Source organism: Poecilia reticulata, chromosome 2 (genome assembly GCF_904066995.2).
Source record: "Poecilia reticulata chromosome 2, P_reticulata-male-v2, whole genome shotgun sequence".
NCBI classification, from domain to species: Eukaryota; Metazoa; Chordata; class Actinopteri; order Cyprinodontiformes; family Poeciliidae; genus Poecilia; species Poecilia reticulata.
Genome location: NC_088831.1, coordinates 26,973,989 through 26,991,647, shown reverse-complemented (window position 1 = coordinate 26,991,647; position 17,659 = coordinate 26,973,989). Strand labels below are relative to the sequence as shown.

General features: G+C 40.3%; 1 protein-coding gene across 3 annotated transcripts in view; it reads left to right on the top strand.

The window, feature by feature from the left end:
- Positions 1-13,791, top strand: part of sytl5 (synaptotagmin-like 5) — a 43,414-nt gene extending 29,623 nt beyond the window's left edge. Inside the window, exons 7-18 of one of the 3 annotated variants that reach the window (XM_008401870.3) lie at positions 1,098-1,200; positions 1,307-1,436; positions 3,099-3,199; positions 3,818-3,913; positions 5,414-5,479; positions 6,613-6,791; positions 6,904-7,006; positions 7,083-7,244; positions 7,339-7,447; positions 10,927-11,065; positions 12,156-12,364; positions 13,294-13,791. In XM_008401870.3, coding sequence (XP_008400092.1) covers positions 1,098-1,200; positions 1,307-1,436; positions 3,099-3,199; positions 3,818-3,913; positions 5,414-5,479; positions 6,613-6,791; positions 6,904-7,006; positions 7,083-7,244; positions 7,339-7,447; positions 10,927-11,065; positions 12,156-12,364; positions 13,294-13,436 — 1,540 coding nt within the window. In that variant the 3' untranslated portion in view covers positions 13,437-13,791. Of the gene's footprint in view, positions 1-1,097; positions 1,207-1,306; positions 1,437-3,098; positions 3,200-3,817; positions 3,914-5,413; positions 5,480-6,612; positions 6,792-6,903; positions 7,007-7,082; positions 7,245-7,338; positions 7,448-10,926; positions 11,066-12,155; positions 12,365-13,293 lie in introns of all 3 variants that reach the window. The other 2 variants (XM_008401863.3, XM_008401877.3) reach the window with 2 other exon arrangements.
- Positions 13,792-17,659: the final 3,868 nt, after the last annotated feature.

Here is a 17,659-nt window from a genome sequence, read left to right as displayed (position 1 = left end):
AATTCTCTTATACAAAAAATATTAACTTATAGTGTTAAAATTGAATAGAAATGTTTTTGTTTTGTGTTTGTGGAGCAAACAGGTCAGAAGTTTACACACGCCCATCGTAGACATGCACGTCTTATTGACTTTGGATCTAAAATGATTTACTTTAACCATTTGTTTGCTGGTTTCTTAGTTTTTATGAGTTTATTACGAGGTGGAATGAAATACCCGACTAATGCTAAGATTAATTTAAACATCCAGCTAGCAGCACACGTCTTTAAAAAGGTTGTTGGACATGAATAATAGTTTAAAAGCCTATAAAATATTTACATTTTAGGATTATTTTACTTCCTTCTTTTGTGTAAATGCCAGACATTTCCTGTTTGCATTTACTACAGTTGATATTTGGATTAACTCTGGAATATTTTGTACGTTTTAAATATTTTTTAATGTCGTTTAGAGTAAACTTCACAGAAAACATTTATTTAAATCAATTGGTCTCTTGTCGCACTGAGTTTACTCCATAAATGTTCAGTAGGTCTTAGATTGAAGTCACTCCAAGAGCTTCCTGTTATTCTGATTTATTTATTTATTTGCATTTCAATGGGTCCAATGTTGCAATGTTTTGTAGGCTCCTATATTTCACATGCATTGAATTCAAATTCTTCTTCTGAGTAACTTTGATGACCATACTTTAGATGTTAGTGTGGGAGTCACCATCATGATGCGAAAGAAGGAAAAACAACTAAATAAATCAGGTTAAATGTCAGGTCAGTGCCTGAAATGCAGCCTTTTTACATAAACTTCAGTTCTGAGAAGTGCTTAAATATTCAGACATAACTAAAACTGAAGCTTGTTGATTGCTATAAAACGTGTGCGGTTCATTTGCAACTAGCTCAAGAGGGTATATTTAGTTGTTAATGGGAGCATATTTATATATGTAAGCATAAACAGCTTAAAGAAAGTCTAAGTTTAAAATCTGTGCATCTGATATCTCCATCAAATAAACTCTTAAAGGCCGACATTAAATTGCACTCATGCTCAGGATGACCAGAGCTGCATGTGACATGTCACAATCAGTGATGTTTAAAGGGTTTGTGTCTCGTTTTCAGGAGCACTGCGGTGGCGTTGGAGTCCTCGGGTTTGCCCACGGTCCCCAACAATCTCCGTTCCCAAACTCCAGATAAATCGCCCAACCCCAGCAACAACCGGAGGGTCAGGGTCAGCGACAGTAGCACCCGAACAGACACTCAGCGCCAAATAAAGTGTCCCAGGTTGGCGTTTATTCCAGCAGCTTGTGCGTTTTGTTTTTTGAACGCAGCCCGACGGAGCGGAGAGCGTCGCCAGTGTGCGCTCCAGCGATGGTCTGCCTGAGAAGGAAGGGACGGGACTTCACCTCGCAAACTCGGGCGCGCCGACCATCTCCGTGTCCTGCGCGTCTGTGTCGTCAGGTAGCAACACGGACTTGTCTTGCCTTCGCCCCACATCCATGCAGCACGACTCCTGCTGCCGTCTCGCAGCTCCCACAAGCACAACACGCACGCAAACATTTTGAGAAGCGGCTCACAGCCTCATGAAGTGCTAGAAGCAGCAGATCACTTCAGAGGTGACGCTAGGCTGTCTAAGTTCACCTCAGAGAGAGAGAGAGAGGGACGACTCGGCGTGTTCAGTGTTTCAGGAAGGATAAAATCAGTCCCTCTGCTGAGAGCAGAAGTCACGTCTCCGCAAATTACACCATTAACTTCGGCTCCTTCATCTCTAGCTGCTGCTCTTGTGTTCTTTTAAGTATAATCTCTTCTTCTTTGTCTCTTTCAGTGTCAAAGCCGTTGTCTCAGCTTCTTACTGGAGCGTGTGAAGGCTTTAGGATGGCTTTGATTAGTGCCGTTAGTTTTTAACGAAGATCTCCAGTCGTGACCACAGATGTCAGGCGGTTTATGCAGAACCGTCGGGGCAGAGGCTGTTCTCTCCTTTACTATTTTCAGATCACAGCTCCTTTGTGCGATTTAATTAGCAGACTATGTGATTAGCAATGATTTTGGTCCCTCTGCAGGAGTCGTCTGATCCTCCGCTTTGTTTCAGCAGGAAGCGGCTTGGGTCAAAGTTTTTGATCTCTTATCATTTTAAATTCTAGTTCCCCTTTTCTGACAAGTACAGAGGAATAATTCAGTAGTTTCATGAGGAAAAAAAACAACTAGACTGAGAGGAAATCAATTTTGATATTGTTTTTTTTAAAGTATTGAGTGAGAGCCTGAGGGTAATAAGCTTAGCAACAAAAAAAACTACAAGGCAGGAAAACAGCAGCAGCTCCCCAGGAAATATCCCATGTGGCTCTGAAGCTCAATAATTAACATCTAGTCTATTTAATCTATTGTTTAAGCCTCATTGAAGCCAAAGACCATAAAATCAAATGTAACAAAGCCTGTTACTCACAGTAAGTGTCTGATTTAGTGAGGCATTTTACAGTTTGTTGGGGTTTAATCAGCAGCGTCATGCTTTAAGGTTTGAGGTAATAAGCAACAACAACAATGTCCTCAAAGGTGCTAAAAAGTGAAGAAACAACTGAAAGAGAGAAAGGGAAGACTTGCAGTCGAGAAATTATTGCTTTTACAAATCAATGAGCAATAAATTTTGGACAAAAATTGAAAAAAAAAAACACAAGAAAACCACCTATGTCAATGTGAAACTGATATCTGCAAAAAATAATGACAAATAAAAATATTTGTTTTAAAAAAGTGTTTACATAAGTATTTGCCCCCGTTAAGTTATATTTTTTTATATTTTTAATACATTTTGGAACTCATGTTATTCCGCCACACGTCTTCTAAAAGCCTTTTAGTTTGTTTTCAAATCTAAAACGGTTTAAAAAGGACCGTAGCACGTTAAGATCTCTCCAAACCAGAGGAAATGTGCTGCCAAGATCATGAGAATCGATGAGAAAAAAAAAAAGTCCCACATCATCAGATTAAATGTTTGATAGTTAAAGACCTTTACATTTGAAATACTTTTAAATTTTTTGCTTGAATTATTATTTTTTTTTTCCTTCATCTTTTTGACCTGCTAAACTTGGACTGCTGCCTCTTCATCCATCCCTCTGCCCTCCCTCCCTGCACCAGACCACAGCCGCTCAGAGATGGACCTGTCAGCTCCGGGGTCCGAACACAGCGACGATGCCCTCAGCCTCAGAAGCCGCTCCGTCCCCGGGCTCAACGAAGCGGTGAGCGCGGTCGCTTCGTCTCATCCTTTCTGCTCAGTGACCACACACTTTTCCCATCAAATTCCCCCCAAACACTCTGATTCATCTGACTCTGAAGTTAACAGATAACGAATATTCAGTCCTAACCTCCCTCAAATCCTCACCCGCGACGCACTTTATTGTGTAACCGCGTCAAACTTGGGATGCGTGGGCCGATGAACTCACCGGGATCCGTCAGCTGTGGGCTTGAATGCTAATTTCACATCAGAGCTCACTTCAAAGAGCATCTAAACAGATGTAGTTTGCAAATGGCGGCGGACGACGAGGCGGTCAGCGTGTGGCGCCGCTTTGTTTCGTCTTCGCGGATTTGCATTTCGGAGAAACGCTCACTGATTCCGCCTTCCTTTGCCCCAGTCTTCCGGTCAAGCTCTCGAGTTGACTGTAAAAGCAGTGACGTCGTGGTTTTCAAGCGCGTGAAAACCAGATTACTACGCCGTGTCCGGATTCGACTGATTGAATTTACGGAGGCCGGGCCGGGCCAGGCCAGGCCGGGGCCGGGCTCCGTCCGCCCACCCACTCAGCGATGTTCGGATCAGACCTTCCAGATGTCACGCTCATCTGATCGCCGTCTCTTTGCAGGAGTTTTCCGACGAGGACGCAGAGGAAGACATCGACGCCCTGATGTCGGCACACAGCCTGAGCAGGGGCGGACGCCTTAGCAACGCCGCATCAACGGTAACACCGAGTTAAAGCAATCACAAACAAAGACACACATCCTCTGGAAAGTCCTACATGCCTGCCCTGCCACTCAGACACGGCCCTGGTCCTTGTGCACACATGCCCTCAGAGCAAGACATTCATGCTGTGTTGGCTGTGTTGGCTGCGCTAACGCGGGATGAGCCATGTCAAGAAAACCTCCCACGCTCTCAAACCTGCTGCGTTTAAGCAAACTTAACGTGACGCAGTTGTAGCGTGAGATGCTGGAGATGGAGTTCCTGCTTTGTGTCATCAGAGTGACGTGCGCGGCGAAAACATGCTTTCACGCGGGAAGCTGAGAGACGTCTGCCGTCTCATTTGTGGAAAATGTAGAAATGTTAAGGCCACAAGGAGTGTCCTGTTTCGAGAGGATTTATTGGTGCAGATGTTCAGAGGTTGAAATATGTCCATTAGCAGATATATAATGTTCAGCTGATGCTTTACATTTTTTGGGGGGTAACACTTTATTTGAAGAGGTGCGCATACTAACATTACACTGTCACAAACGTGACATAACACCTGTTATGAACATGAATAAGTCTTCATGAATGTTTATGACTGGTGTCATGATGGCTTTTGGTAAATAATGTCTCTTGTAACGTTTTAAAAGTGTCAACTTAGCATTATTTGGTAAATAACTATGTTTTTATGCATTAAAACTTACATTAAAAGTCAATTAAAAGACTCAGCTTTGCATTAAAGTGTCATTATTTACCGAAAGACATTTCACGGCAACAGTCTTTAATGTTCATAGAGACTTCTTCATGTTCATGACGGGTGTTATGTCATGTTTATGACAGTGTCATGTCAGTCTTATGCACACTCCTTCAAATAAAGTGTTTCCATTTTTATTATCTATTGATTCTTTACTTAAAAGCGACTTACATACATCATCTTTAATATGGATTCATGCCTCTGGGAGTTTTATGCATCCTGAGGCTGATCCCTTCATGCCACACTGCAGCCGTACAGCAATTCATGCAAAATTAGCCTCAATCAAGTACTGAGTACATACAGTACTTCTCAGTGGGATGAGGTTTCTGTATTAAAAATGCAAATATGTTAAATTCTTAATGTTTTATCAGCCATAAAGCGGTACATCAGCCAGAATTACTTAAATAATTAACGTTTTCTATAATAGTTTAATTCATTGACATGTATGTGCGTACAATGTATGAAAAGTATCCGGTAAAAAACTACATTTTGCTCTGTGCTTCTCATCTCTCCGACTTCTCTTTGGTTCAGTGAGAACAGAAACACTTCTCCACTTCTCCTATCTTGCTGCTTGTTTGCGCTGGCCATCTTTGCTGATTTCCAACCACTCTTAATCTCTGAGGTTTTATCTGATAATCACCACGGTAACGGTGTGTGCATGATGGGGGTTTTCTGGTGTCAGTCTTGCTGTGTTTTCTGCCTATTGCTTCAACAACCTTCCCTTTGGCTCTCTTTCCCTCTCCTCCCGACTCGTTCTGAATCCAGTCCTCCACTCCCGGCACAGAAAGAAGGTGGGGGTACCTAAACATCCCCGACTCGGACGCTGAGACCGTGAGTCTCCGTGTTTCACGGTTCTGCATGCTGCTGTTTTCCTGCTACATTAAAGATGCAGCAGTGCCGCAGCATAAATATTGCTACCCATCGCTCAATAATATATCAAAACCTTTCCTGCATACACCTGCCTGGCTCAGTGGACGTTTGTGCTAATATTTGTCTCTATTGTTTCCCTAACTCCCCACAATAGAAAAAAAAAAAAAAGTCGTCTTCATCACAGTCGGTAGCTGGAGGAAATATGTGAAGCAAACTTTCCTTTTTGTGAAAAGACAGCATGGATTAACTCCAGCTGGGTTCAGACGGTTTTATTTCCTCCTGTTTACCAGCAGTCTGTCTAATTCCAGAGTTAATTACCTGCTGTTACCGTTGTGGTTTGGACTCTTTTCTTCATAGAGAAATGAAGTTTGCAGGTATGTATCGTGCAAGAGACACAATTAGGTTTGTTCCTCTGGTTTCAAATGGGTAAAACTCAGTCAGCACGGCTGAGCGCAAGCTTTCTATTAAAATGCCCCACTGCTGCAGCTTTAACTGTTCACATTGCTTTTACGTATAGCGCCATCACGGTTTGCTATTTTTATTTCTGTCTGTTTTCTAATATCTGCATCATCTGGTTAAATAGTGGTGTGGAAAAGAGTCTGCTCACCTTCAGATTTTTCTACTTTTTGCACTTAATTGTTTCAGATTGTCAAGTGAATGCGACACATTACAACCATAGACAACAATAACCTGAGTCAGTGATTTTATCTAGTGGGAAAAACTACAAAATGACAAAGAGGTGAAATGATCAATGAAATGTTTTGTAAATCCTGACATTATGAAAGAAAAATTTATCAAAAATGATTTTTTTTTTTCAAGAGGTGATATTACATTTGTGGCTCTGCATGATTTTTATTTAGCTGAAATAAACCTCCGTTTTATTTGACGTTTTGTTACACATTTCTTCATCTTCCTATCAAAAAAAGATTTTGTTTACTACAGTTTACTACATTTTGTAGTTCTGATAAACACAGAGAACGTCTCATTTTTGCGATATAATTCGCTAGCTGAGGCGATGAGTAATTACAAAAAAAAAACTGGCCCGCCTCTCCTCCTGTCCCTCGTCTCATGTCTTCTCTGTGTTGGCGTCACAGAGCAGCCTCAACAGCATGATGAGCATGTACAGCGAGACGGGCGACTACGGAAACGCCAGGGTGAGCGGCGAGATTCTCCTCAACATCAGCTACAGCTACAAAACAGGCGCCCTCAACGTTCTGGTGAAAAAGTGTTACAACCTGGCAACAGGAGACGACAGGAGGCAGCGCACAGACGCGTAAGAGCGCTCGGAGGTTTCCTGATGACAATTGATGATAATTTGTTCCCCATAGAGTCATGTCAGTGTAGTAAATGTGGGAAAAAAAAGACGAACGACTTTGTTTTGGCAGGTACGTGAAGACCTACCTGCTTCCTGACACGTCCCGCCAGAGCAAGAGGAAGACGAGCATCAGACCCAACACCATCAACCCCGTTTTCAACGAGAACCTGAGAGTCAGTCACAGGAAATCATCCCTGACGAGTCTGAACACCAGATCTCAACAAGCCGTTGTTCTCCTCTGTCTTTCAGTACGTGATCAGCCACTCGCAGCTGGAGACTCGAACCCTGCAGGTGTCCGTGTGGCACCACGACCGCTTTGGCTACAACAGCTTCCTGGGAGAAGTGGAGCTGACCTTTGACTCCTGGGAGTTCGACTCTCAGATAGAGGAGTGGTACTCTCTGCAGCCCAGGGTAGGAGCCAGCGGCAGCACACCTTGTCGTATACGATCTTCCTTCGAAGCAGCTTCAGATGATTCAGGATTATTTTGCGCATGTGTGTTTGCAGGTAGAGAGCAGCACTGACTCCACCATGCACTACAAAGGAGAGCTGACTGTCGTGCTCAAGTACATTCCTGCAGAGAAAAACCTCACACTGCCTCTGGACCAGGTTCAAGGTATGTTTAACACCGAGCTGAACTCTACAGGGACTCACAGGTGACAGAAAGTGTGTTTGGATGTTCAGAAACAATTAGTTAGTTAGTTAGTTAGTTAGTTAGTTAGTTAGTTAGTTAGTTAGTTAGTTAGTTAGTTAGTTAGTTAGTTAGTTAAAACTTTATTGTCATATTGCATACACAAGGTGAATACAAAACAAAATTTCATTGCATACAGCTCAGGACAGTAAATATGTATATAAATATAAAAAATATAGAGTGAAGGAATAACAGTAAAAGAGTTCTTTGTTCTGTGCAAGAGGCAGATATAATGTGGAGACCAGATTTTCAAGTGCAATACGGTTGGGAGTTCAGCAGTCTGATGGCAAGTGGAAAAAAGCTGTTTCGGAACCTGGATGTCCTGCACCGGATGATTCGAAACCTCTTTCCAGAGGGCAGCAGGGAGAACCATCCATGCTGTGGGTGTGAAGGGCCTCTGACGATGTTTCGGCCTCGGGACACGCAGCGCCGGGATGAAAGGTCTTGAACGGAGGGAAGGGTGGCCCCCATGATCCTCTCTGCTGTCCGCACCACTCTCCTCACGTTCTTCCAGTCGGAGACGCTACAACCACCACACCACACAGAGAGGCAGCTGGTCAAAATGCTCTCTATGGTGCTTCTGTAGAACGTCTTGAGGATGGGTGGGGGCAAGTGTGCTCGTCTCATCCTCCGCAGGAAATACAGACGTTTCTGTGCCTTCTTGACTAGAGACGCGGTGTTCACAGTCCAGGAGAGGTCGTTAGTGATGTGCACCCCCAGAAATTTGGTGCTTTTGACCAATTATGGTCAAAATCTGAACCTATCATAACTACAGTTAAATGACTCACAATGTCATCACAATGTAAAATTGTGCTCCAAAACTGGCATCTGAAGCTCAGCTAAAACGTACAGCTGCACATCTGGACACACTAAATTCCTTCTGAGAAAATATGTTGTGGTCAGACAAAACGATGCAACTGTTTGGCAGATTGGCCTTAAGCTTTTGGACAATTTGCTCTAAATCCAGGTCTGCACCAATAAACTCTGCTTATTCTCCATGTTCTCCCGAGATGATTGATCAAATCTAGCCAGGTTTACATTGCAAACTTGTGAAATGTTACAAAAAAAAACATGCGATGCCATTTGCAAAGTGACATCCTGCCATCCTGCTTTTAGTTAATGTTTCCAGTTTTGACAGTGGATTGGAGCAAAATCTATAATAGCCGCTCAAACTTCTGCAGCTTTTCTCCTCGGACAAAAGTACTAAAATAAATCAATAAGAAAATAATATGGCAATCACACCCATGATGAGTTCATGTCAACTTTTGACCAGAATTGCAAAACTCATAACGGGCTGGGATTTAAATTAATTTTAGTTTGAAACAGGTAGTTTGTTTTTCTGGAAGTTATTATTATTTCTCTTGCTGATCTATAAAAAGAAGCTTTGAGGGTGAGAACGCTGTTTGGCAGCGCAGCAGGAGCTTGTAATAATGAGTAATCCACCAGCCAGCCGATCATTTTTAACAAGCATGAATGCAGTTTTCTCCTAACCCAACTATAATTAAACACTCGGTTCCATCTGACCCAACAAGTCGCTATTAAAAAGTTGCCTTTCCTCACTCTCATCTCATCACTAATTGTTGCAAAGCCGGAGAAAAACATTGGAGATTATTTTCTGTTCCTTATCTTCCAGCATCTTGATGGTTTTTTTTAGCAAGTCGGATGTGAAAATGCTAATTTGTAAAACAGAAAGGACAAAACTCGACTCAAAAAAGGTTTTCACACTTGCAGTCCAATGTGTTTTTTTTCTAATTAGCATCATTTTGAACTGGATGTAAATGAGATACTTAGGTATTTTCTGTGTTTTACCTGCAGCTGTCTGCAATCAGCACCGTCTGAACAAGCATTAGCCTGGACAAACTCTAATCCATTTCAATAAACAGATGCTGAAGCCTAATACACACACACACACACACGCACGCATACGCCCATGCAAACACTGATTTAAGCCTAAGTATACGCTCCAACCATCACTTTACCCCTGCTTTTTGTGGATTGCTCCCCTTCAAAGCCTCATGCAAAGCTGTAATTTATCAGTACTGATAAATAAAGTTATACAGTGACACAACTGCGCAGCTGCAGCTAACCAGAAATTAACCAGAAATTAATCTGAAAGGTGAAAGTGAGAAGCTTTAATTGTTTTAGGAAAGCTTTCAGACCGCGACCTTGTGGCACAGGGTTCTTTAAACCTTCCCGCAGTAAATTAAACACAGCTGAATCCTCACCCACCACCTGCTGCATTTAAAAATGTCATTTTACTGTAATCTCCAGCTGCCTGTGTTGATGAAAGTTTGCTTACATTTTTTTTTTTACAGCTGGGGATTTGTTTGTTTGTTTCTTTTCCTGGGAAATGTCACCGCCCTGCTTCTAGATATGATTCAAAACGAAATGTAATGAAAACTGTGCAATGAATATTCTGTCTTATTCAAATAGTTTAGGCTCAGGTATGGCATATTTTATCTATTAACTATTAACATGAAATCCTAAATGACTGAAACTGACCATGAAAGGTTAAAATGCAGGTGATGTCGTTTTGCGCGCTTAAAGAGATATTTGAGCGTTTCCGTTTCCAGGGCAGAAAGCTAACACACCAACTTTAATCATTTTCTAAACTATTGAATTTATTGTGGACTTTCTTTATTTCATGCTGGTCAAAATTATACATACTGGCTCACAAATATAAATAAATAGCACCTTGATTATTTGCTTTTAGTCGACATAAATGGGCTTCTGGCAAAATTCTGGATGGATATCTGACCACTGTTTATTTCAGAAATGGTCAAGCCGGTCCATTCTTAATAATGGGGGTATTGTTTTACCCCTCACACCTCTGGATGCCGTCTGCCGCACTCTTCCTTTGACTTATTCATCCAGACAGCCATCACACTCACAGCTCTGATTAATATGGAAAGGTTCAAGGGTCATCGGTCACCCAGACGCCGACTTTCTTTATAAAGACTCTGAAATATTAGACCCAATAACTGTCACATTTTCTGTTCACTGTAGAGCTAAAGAGCAGAACTCCTCTCTACACCGTTTTCATTTCTCATGGGACCTTTAAAGCTTTTAATCCTCGCGTTTACAGACAGTTTAATTATCAGCCAAAGTGATCAATGTGTGTGAATGTGTCTTTTAGTTTGTGTTCTTTGTTTTCAGGTGTAGAAATGTTGAGTCCTCCGAGAGTTGTCAAACACATTTCTTCTTGTAAGGTTTTTTTTTTTATTTATGACTCATTTTTTGAGTTGTCAGCAGCTAAAAACAGAACTCCCTCACATCTGAGATCAAATCTTTCAAACATGCAGCTTTTTTATTCCCAGTGGTCTCTGAAGTACGGCACTGAAGTCGTGTGTGCTGACAAATCTGTTTTCTTCCACTTTTGTCTGTGTCTTCTCGTGGGTTTGCAGTGAAGAAGAGTTTCCTGAAAGGCAAGAAGGCGAGCAGCTTCACGCTGCCTAAAGGGGGCATGGTCGAGCTGCTGGTCAAAGGGGCCAAAAACCTAACAGCGGTCAAGTCTGGAGGCACTTCGGATCCGTTTGTGAAAGGGTGAGATTAGATGAAAGGGTGAGATGAGATTCAGGACGGCGCTTGGGATATTTGAGGGGACACATTACGATCAGACACATAAGGGTGTTGACATTTGTTCTGCATAATGGATGCATAATTATGAAATTTGTCAAGACAAAATCTTAATATATGCAGGATTCCTGTGGAAAAGTGGATATTATATAGCTTGGAAAGTATGGAATTGGATTTTATTACTAAAAATCTGGATAAAAAAAAAAAGTATGGAAAAATCATTGAGTTTCCAGACTCTGTTCTTTACTTTATTATCTAACAGAAGAGATTCAGATTTTCTGAAAAATAACACTTTTACACTCTTTATATGAACATATATTTATTGTAAAAAAAATCCACCATCCAGTTAAATTTTTACTAAATTACCAACCTGGTAAATATGTTCAAGATGCAAAAAAGGGGAAAAAAAGATGTTAAATGTACCTTTACTCTGATTAATCAGTAACCTCCATCAGTATTGTGTTGTAAATAACACAACATTAAAAATGTCTTTGCATTCTTTATGAGTGTTTTTCAATCAATGTATTTTGTAAAAATCTTTTTATAAAGGGTTTTTACTGGCCCTTGCTTCTCCTCATCTTATGTGATGTTTCATTATTTCAGTACTCATTTTAGCCTTAGTCAATTGTTTGCATGTATCTAGTCCTTTTCCTTCTTCTATGCTAATTGTCTCAGTCTATGCCTATTTGTTGTTGCCTTGAGATTACTTATCTGTTGGTGACCTTGAACATTTACACTGAAAGACACTTCAAAGAGAAATCATTCTAACTTTTTTGTGTTTTTTCACATTCAATTAACTTTTTGTATGTTTTTCTTTAAACCATTTTCATGTTTTAAGACTTTGTCACTTCATTTTTTCCCCATCTTTTGATTCTTACTTTTTGCTTACTTGCTGCTACAGACAATATTTTTGCCCTAAATAATCTTTACTTTGTGTTCACTGACTCACTTTCTGATGGCAAATGTTAAGAATCGCATAACAGAGACGCGCCGGTCCGTGTTCAACTGTGCATGCAGCACAGCAGAGTAACGAGAAGCTGTAAACTTTCTCCCACAGGTACCTCCTCCCAGACAACAACAAGTCAACCAAGCACAAGACGGCGGTGGAGCGGCGCACCGTGAACCCGCAGTGGAACCACACCTTCACTTACTGCGGCCTGCAGGACGGAGACCTCAACAACATCTGCCTGGAGCTGACCGTGTGGGACAAAGAGGCTTTGTCCAGCAATGTTTTCCTAGGAGGAGTCAGGCTGGGAGCGGGAACAGGTAGGAGAGGAAAACACCAGCTGACAATCTGCTTGTTAGCTTCTATGCAAAACTATTCGTACTCCTTGGGCCTTTTGGGGACTTTTATGACATTATGAGCTGAAATGTCAGTGTATCTTATTGGGATTTGATTCACTAGACCAGCATGAATCAACAACATTGTTATGTGGATGGAAAGTCATATATATTTTTCAGAAATGTGCCTTTCAACCCCCTGAGATATTCAGCTTTGTTATTGTGTAAGCTTTTGGATATGTTTGAGAAACGGCCTCAGATGCCAAACTGGATGGAAAGCAACTCTGAACATCAATTGCCACATACTCTCAGTTGGATTTGGGCTTTGACTGGGCCACATAAATATGCTTTAATTTAAACTATTCCTTGGGGTCAAAAGCCTGGTAAAAGTTTTTTTCAGTTTTCTTCCAGGTTTTTCCATTATATTCCAATCAAATCTGATGTAGAAAAGCATCACTGCTGTGTTTCAGTGCTAATTTTCCACCATAATCCATTTTGCATGTAATCAAAAAAGTTGCACTGACATGTTTTTTACTCTTACTTGAGTGATTTCTTGGATACTTCTAACTTTTATTCAATTAAAAATAAGTTGGCTTACATGTACTTGAGTACAATTTCTAAAAACTGCATAAAACCAAGTAAAATACATAAAGGTTTTTGATGGTAAAATATAATGAAGTTATATTGAAAATTAGACGCGACATATTTCAGATCAAAACTAGGAGCCGATTTTTAAACATGACTGTAAAACATGCGACATGGTTTATTTTATACCTTCTGATGTAATTTAACCAAAACCATTAAAAATGAAAATATTGTCTTTCAATTATGTTCAGCTGGAATACATTAACATCCTCTGGGATCTCTAAATGCTCCAACAAGCTGAACCAAATATTTGTCTCGTTTTCCTGAAGGCAAAAGCTACGGGAACGAGGTGGACTGGATGGACTCGTATGGGGAAGAGCAGCAGGTCTGGCAGCGCATGATTGAAAACCCAGAGGTTCCTCAAGAGTGCACTCTGATGCTGCGGTCGACCATGCGCAAGTGCAACACATGAACTTAGACCGCAGCACAACGGAGGAGCGAATTACAGGGAGGGAGAAAAGCAGAGGAAGCGGCCTGAAGTTGTGGAGAGAGAGCTGGAGAGGTCGATCGGTCAAGAAAAGAAGCAAGCAGCGACTCAACTGGAACCGCTCCTCTTTGTGCTTTCTTCCTTTCTTTCTTTCTTGCTCAGATCTCCTCTCCTGTCCACCACAGCCGGTCATGCCTTACTCTCTCACCCACATGTGCCCCTCTTTCCTCCCAAAGCATCTGTCTTGACCAAGCACTGCTGCCATTTGCTGCTGTTCTTAGAAAACCCGTGTTGTATTTAACTTCATGTAACTTATAGATAAGCACATGGTTCCTCCTGATGTCTCTGTCCTCGTCTCGTCTGTGGGTCGTTCCTGCATGTAGCAACAGCTAATCGAAATGATTAGAGGTGTTTTAGATGAGGCATTGGTTAATACTATACATATATATATATATATATTCCCTCTATGAGCAACAAAGTCTTGTTGCTTGTATATATCTCATTGCCAGTGATGCATACTTAGGGGGAAAGCAGCTAAATCTTTTACAAGAGGACATATGATACATTTATTCATACACCCTCCTTTCTATGATTAATATCATTCTGGACAGTAGAAGAAACCAGAGAACTTACTGTAGAAAACCCCAGTAAGATTTGTGAAGAACATAAATATTTTGCATTGATGCAAACTGGAGCCAGAAAAACTCTTAAGCTACATTTTTGGAAAATATCTTGGAAGACCTATTTATAGTATATATATATATATATATATATATATATATATATATATATATATATATATATATATATATATATTTTTTTTTTAGTTATTGTTGATTAACTTGACACAAATTTCTCCAGAAAGTAAAAATAAATTTTAAAAAATGCCAATGTAAAGAAAATGCAAACTATTAGTTCAAAATTTAGATGCTGGGAAAATTGCCAAGTGAAGAATAACGAACGGCTCCAGCTGCCCAGGAAATAGAATAAAACCAGTCAGTTCTCAAAGTGCTCAATTTACTCATTTCTTTTCACGTGTATATTTTCATATCTGTATCATTTTTTTTCCCTTCAAAATTCCAATGTAGAATTTGCACAAAATCCTGGACACCTATTGTTCCCCTTTTGAATCCTGTCTTCTGTTTACTTTGACATGAGCTCTTTGGTAACGTTCAGGTATTATTTGAGATTTTGAGATGTTAACCTGCTGCTCCTGGTTGTAAGACAGAAACTTCTTGAGAAGCTAATTACCCCCAAAAAGCAAAGCTTTATTAATCAAAAATAGTTATGATTTTTCACACTAATTCTTGCGAATTTGCAAGCTAAATTGGGAGTAGGAAACATGAGTTTTAAAAAGTAATTGCAGTAGTTTTTATGTTTTCTTATGTCAGGACTTCAAACCATGTATACACTCTTTAATAATCAAAATGAGCTCAATGCAGTAAGTAATAATGTAAGCAGAATTAGCAATGGAGTAAATTGGTGTTTTGTCTCTTAAATAAATTGAATTGCAGCTGCTGGCTTATTAAACAGTGGGGTTATAAATGAGTGTATCTCCTTTCCCCCTCTGGTTTTAAAGAAAATATATAAAATGTGGCACAAAGTCCTGTCTGATTAGGAAATCTAGACTAGCTTTTTTCTTTTTCCCTTGTAAAGTTACATAACACTGTATCAGTGTGTTCGTTAGGGTAGAGAGGAACAAGAAGGTTACACAAAGCACTGATGCTGACATCACTTTGCACCTAGAGGAGAAGGTGTGATCTGCAGCGTGTTCTCAGGAACCCTGAGCCGGGTCTGCGTGTCACAGAGTGAGTCAGCACCGACGTGAGCTGCCATCATCTCAGGGAGGGGGCGGGGGGAGCCAATCATGAGCCACTGATAGTCAGACGCTGACCTTGTCATTGCTGCCCGGGGCGCTGTGATCATTCGTTCTGCAGTTCACCGAAACATTTCCAGATATACAAAACCCCCCAAAAAACAAAACTTTCATTTCATGTGGAATGCTAGTTATATTCCCCAGGTGTCTGTAAACGTCTGCTCTAAACTCCCAGACGTAAAGTAACAATAACTAAAAATTTATGTGCTGACCGTTTAGCATGACCGAGAATCTCATGCAAAGTCTCAAACCAGAGGAAAATATTTATGTAGTGCATGTACCATCCTCTCTTGTGTCTGGTTCTGATCATCAAACTCACCTTTCAAAAGCTTATTTTCTCCCAAATGTACTTCAAGAATATTTTGAAATAAATGCATCTTTCCATAGTCTGTAAGATGGTTTTATTGCTTTTTGGAGAATATTACTGGTATTATAAAGAAAAAAAAATATATGATTGATTTGTGGTTTTCGTGTTTTCAGGTGGTGGTTAAATGGAAACAGGTTTTCAGGCCTTAACCAAACAAGTCTGTTGTGACATTTATTCCCCTTATTTAGCTCCAGTTTTATCCCCAGATCACAGCACAAGATGACTGCATAAAAAGGTTACAATCATGCATTAGTCATGTAACCAAAAAAAAAAAAAAAAAGAAAAGGTCTGATTCATTTCTCAGTGCATGAAGATAGCTAATCCCTTAGCTATAACCACCCTGGGCAGAAAAATGTCTATAACAGCATACCGATCTTTTTCTGAGCTTGAGGCAGGCAAAATAAAGAAAGCCCATCCGTGGTTACATCTGCTGTTACATCTGTGGCACGTTTGATATTTGATGCATTTAATATTTGCCATTTGAAAACACAGGAACCTCTTCGCTGCCTTAATTAGCAGCAGCTATTTCTCGCTCCAAAGTCCTTCTTTCATCTTGAAAGTATATTTGCCACACTGTTCAGTTGACCTCTAATATTGTAAAGTTGAAGTACAAGGAAACGTGAATTTTTACAAATAAAAAAACTCTGTAGCCTCCATATTTATCTACCACCCATCGCTCCAAAGCACCTACAAAATCCAGTGGAAAACTAACTGCTTTCAGAAGTCACCAGATCAACAGACTCCACCTGGGTAAAGTTTTAACACAATATAAATCCAGCTGGTCTGAGAAGGTCTGGGAGGTTTGTTCGAGAAGAAACAGCATCATGAAGAACTGGGAACACAACAAATGGCTTTGGAGAAAAGTTTAAATCAGAGTTAGGCTGCAAACCAACCTTCCTAGGTTTAAGAATCTAGTGACAAAAGTGAAATATCTTAAAACAGTGCATGGCCACGATCATTCACCCAAACTGGACCATTAATATTAGTAGCATTTAGTGTGAAATGTAGAAAGTTGTCCAAAGCTCAGATGGCAGCATTTTCTTTTATGTGCACAGTGTGAATCTGGGCTTTAGAAGTGGAAAGAAGAGAGACGTTTTGGAAGAACAAAACTCCTGCTTACCAATAAATATGTTGTGGAAACAGCCGGTATGTTGAAGAAAGTCTTCTGCTTCAGTGAAGCCAAAACAAAACATTTTTCAGACACAAAAAAGTGGCGTAATTCTACAACTGAACATCTTCTTTAATATGTCCTCTGCATAACAGAGCAAAGAGGTGGCCGCGTCATGCTGTGGATGTATGTGTTTTTTTTTTCAGTAGTGATGGTGAAATTGTCATGTTGGAAGAAAACCAGCAGGAAGCTGCAAAAGACTTGGAGTGAGGAGGACTTGCCTGTACATATAAATGTAAATGCTTCTTTTATCTTTTGTTTTATTTCCTCTGAGGTTTATATATTTATACTTCATTCTTTCATGCTGGGAATGTTGGAGGCAAAATTTAAATTCTTTTTTTTTTTTGCACACAATCTTGGCCAAAACAGCTGTTTCTGAGTTTCATCGTCCAACAGATGAAACCTGCAGCCAGAGAGCTACCATTAAATGGTTCAGATCATCTGTTAAAGTGGCCCAGTCAAAGTCCAGATGTAAATCTAATTGAAAATCTATTTCAGTTAGATTCATGGGTGCTCATTTTTGCTGGTCGGTCACATAAAATGCACTGATTTGTGTTTGTTGTACGTTTACAAGGCACTGTGTCAGGTAAAATGACAATGCCACAAAAGCAGAGAGTTTTACAAATTATAAACACGTTTCTATACCAACCATTTCAGTTTAACACTTGGAGAGCCTCTGAGTCAAGTACAATCTTTTTTTTGATTAACGAACCCAAGTGACATCATGATGACGGAGATTTCTCCACAGAAATAAATTAAACTGACTCACAAAAACAAACATCACCGAGAAGCGCAAC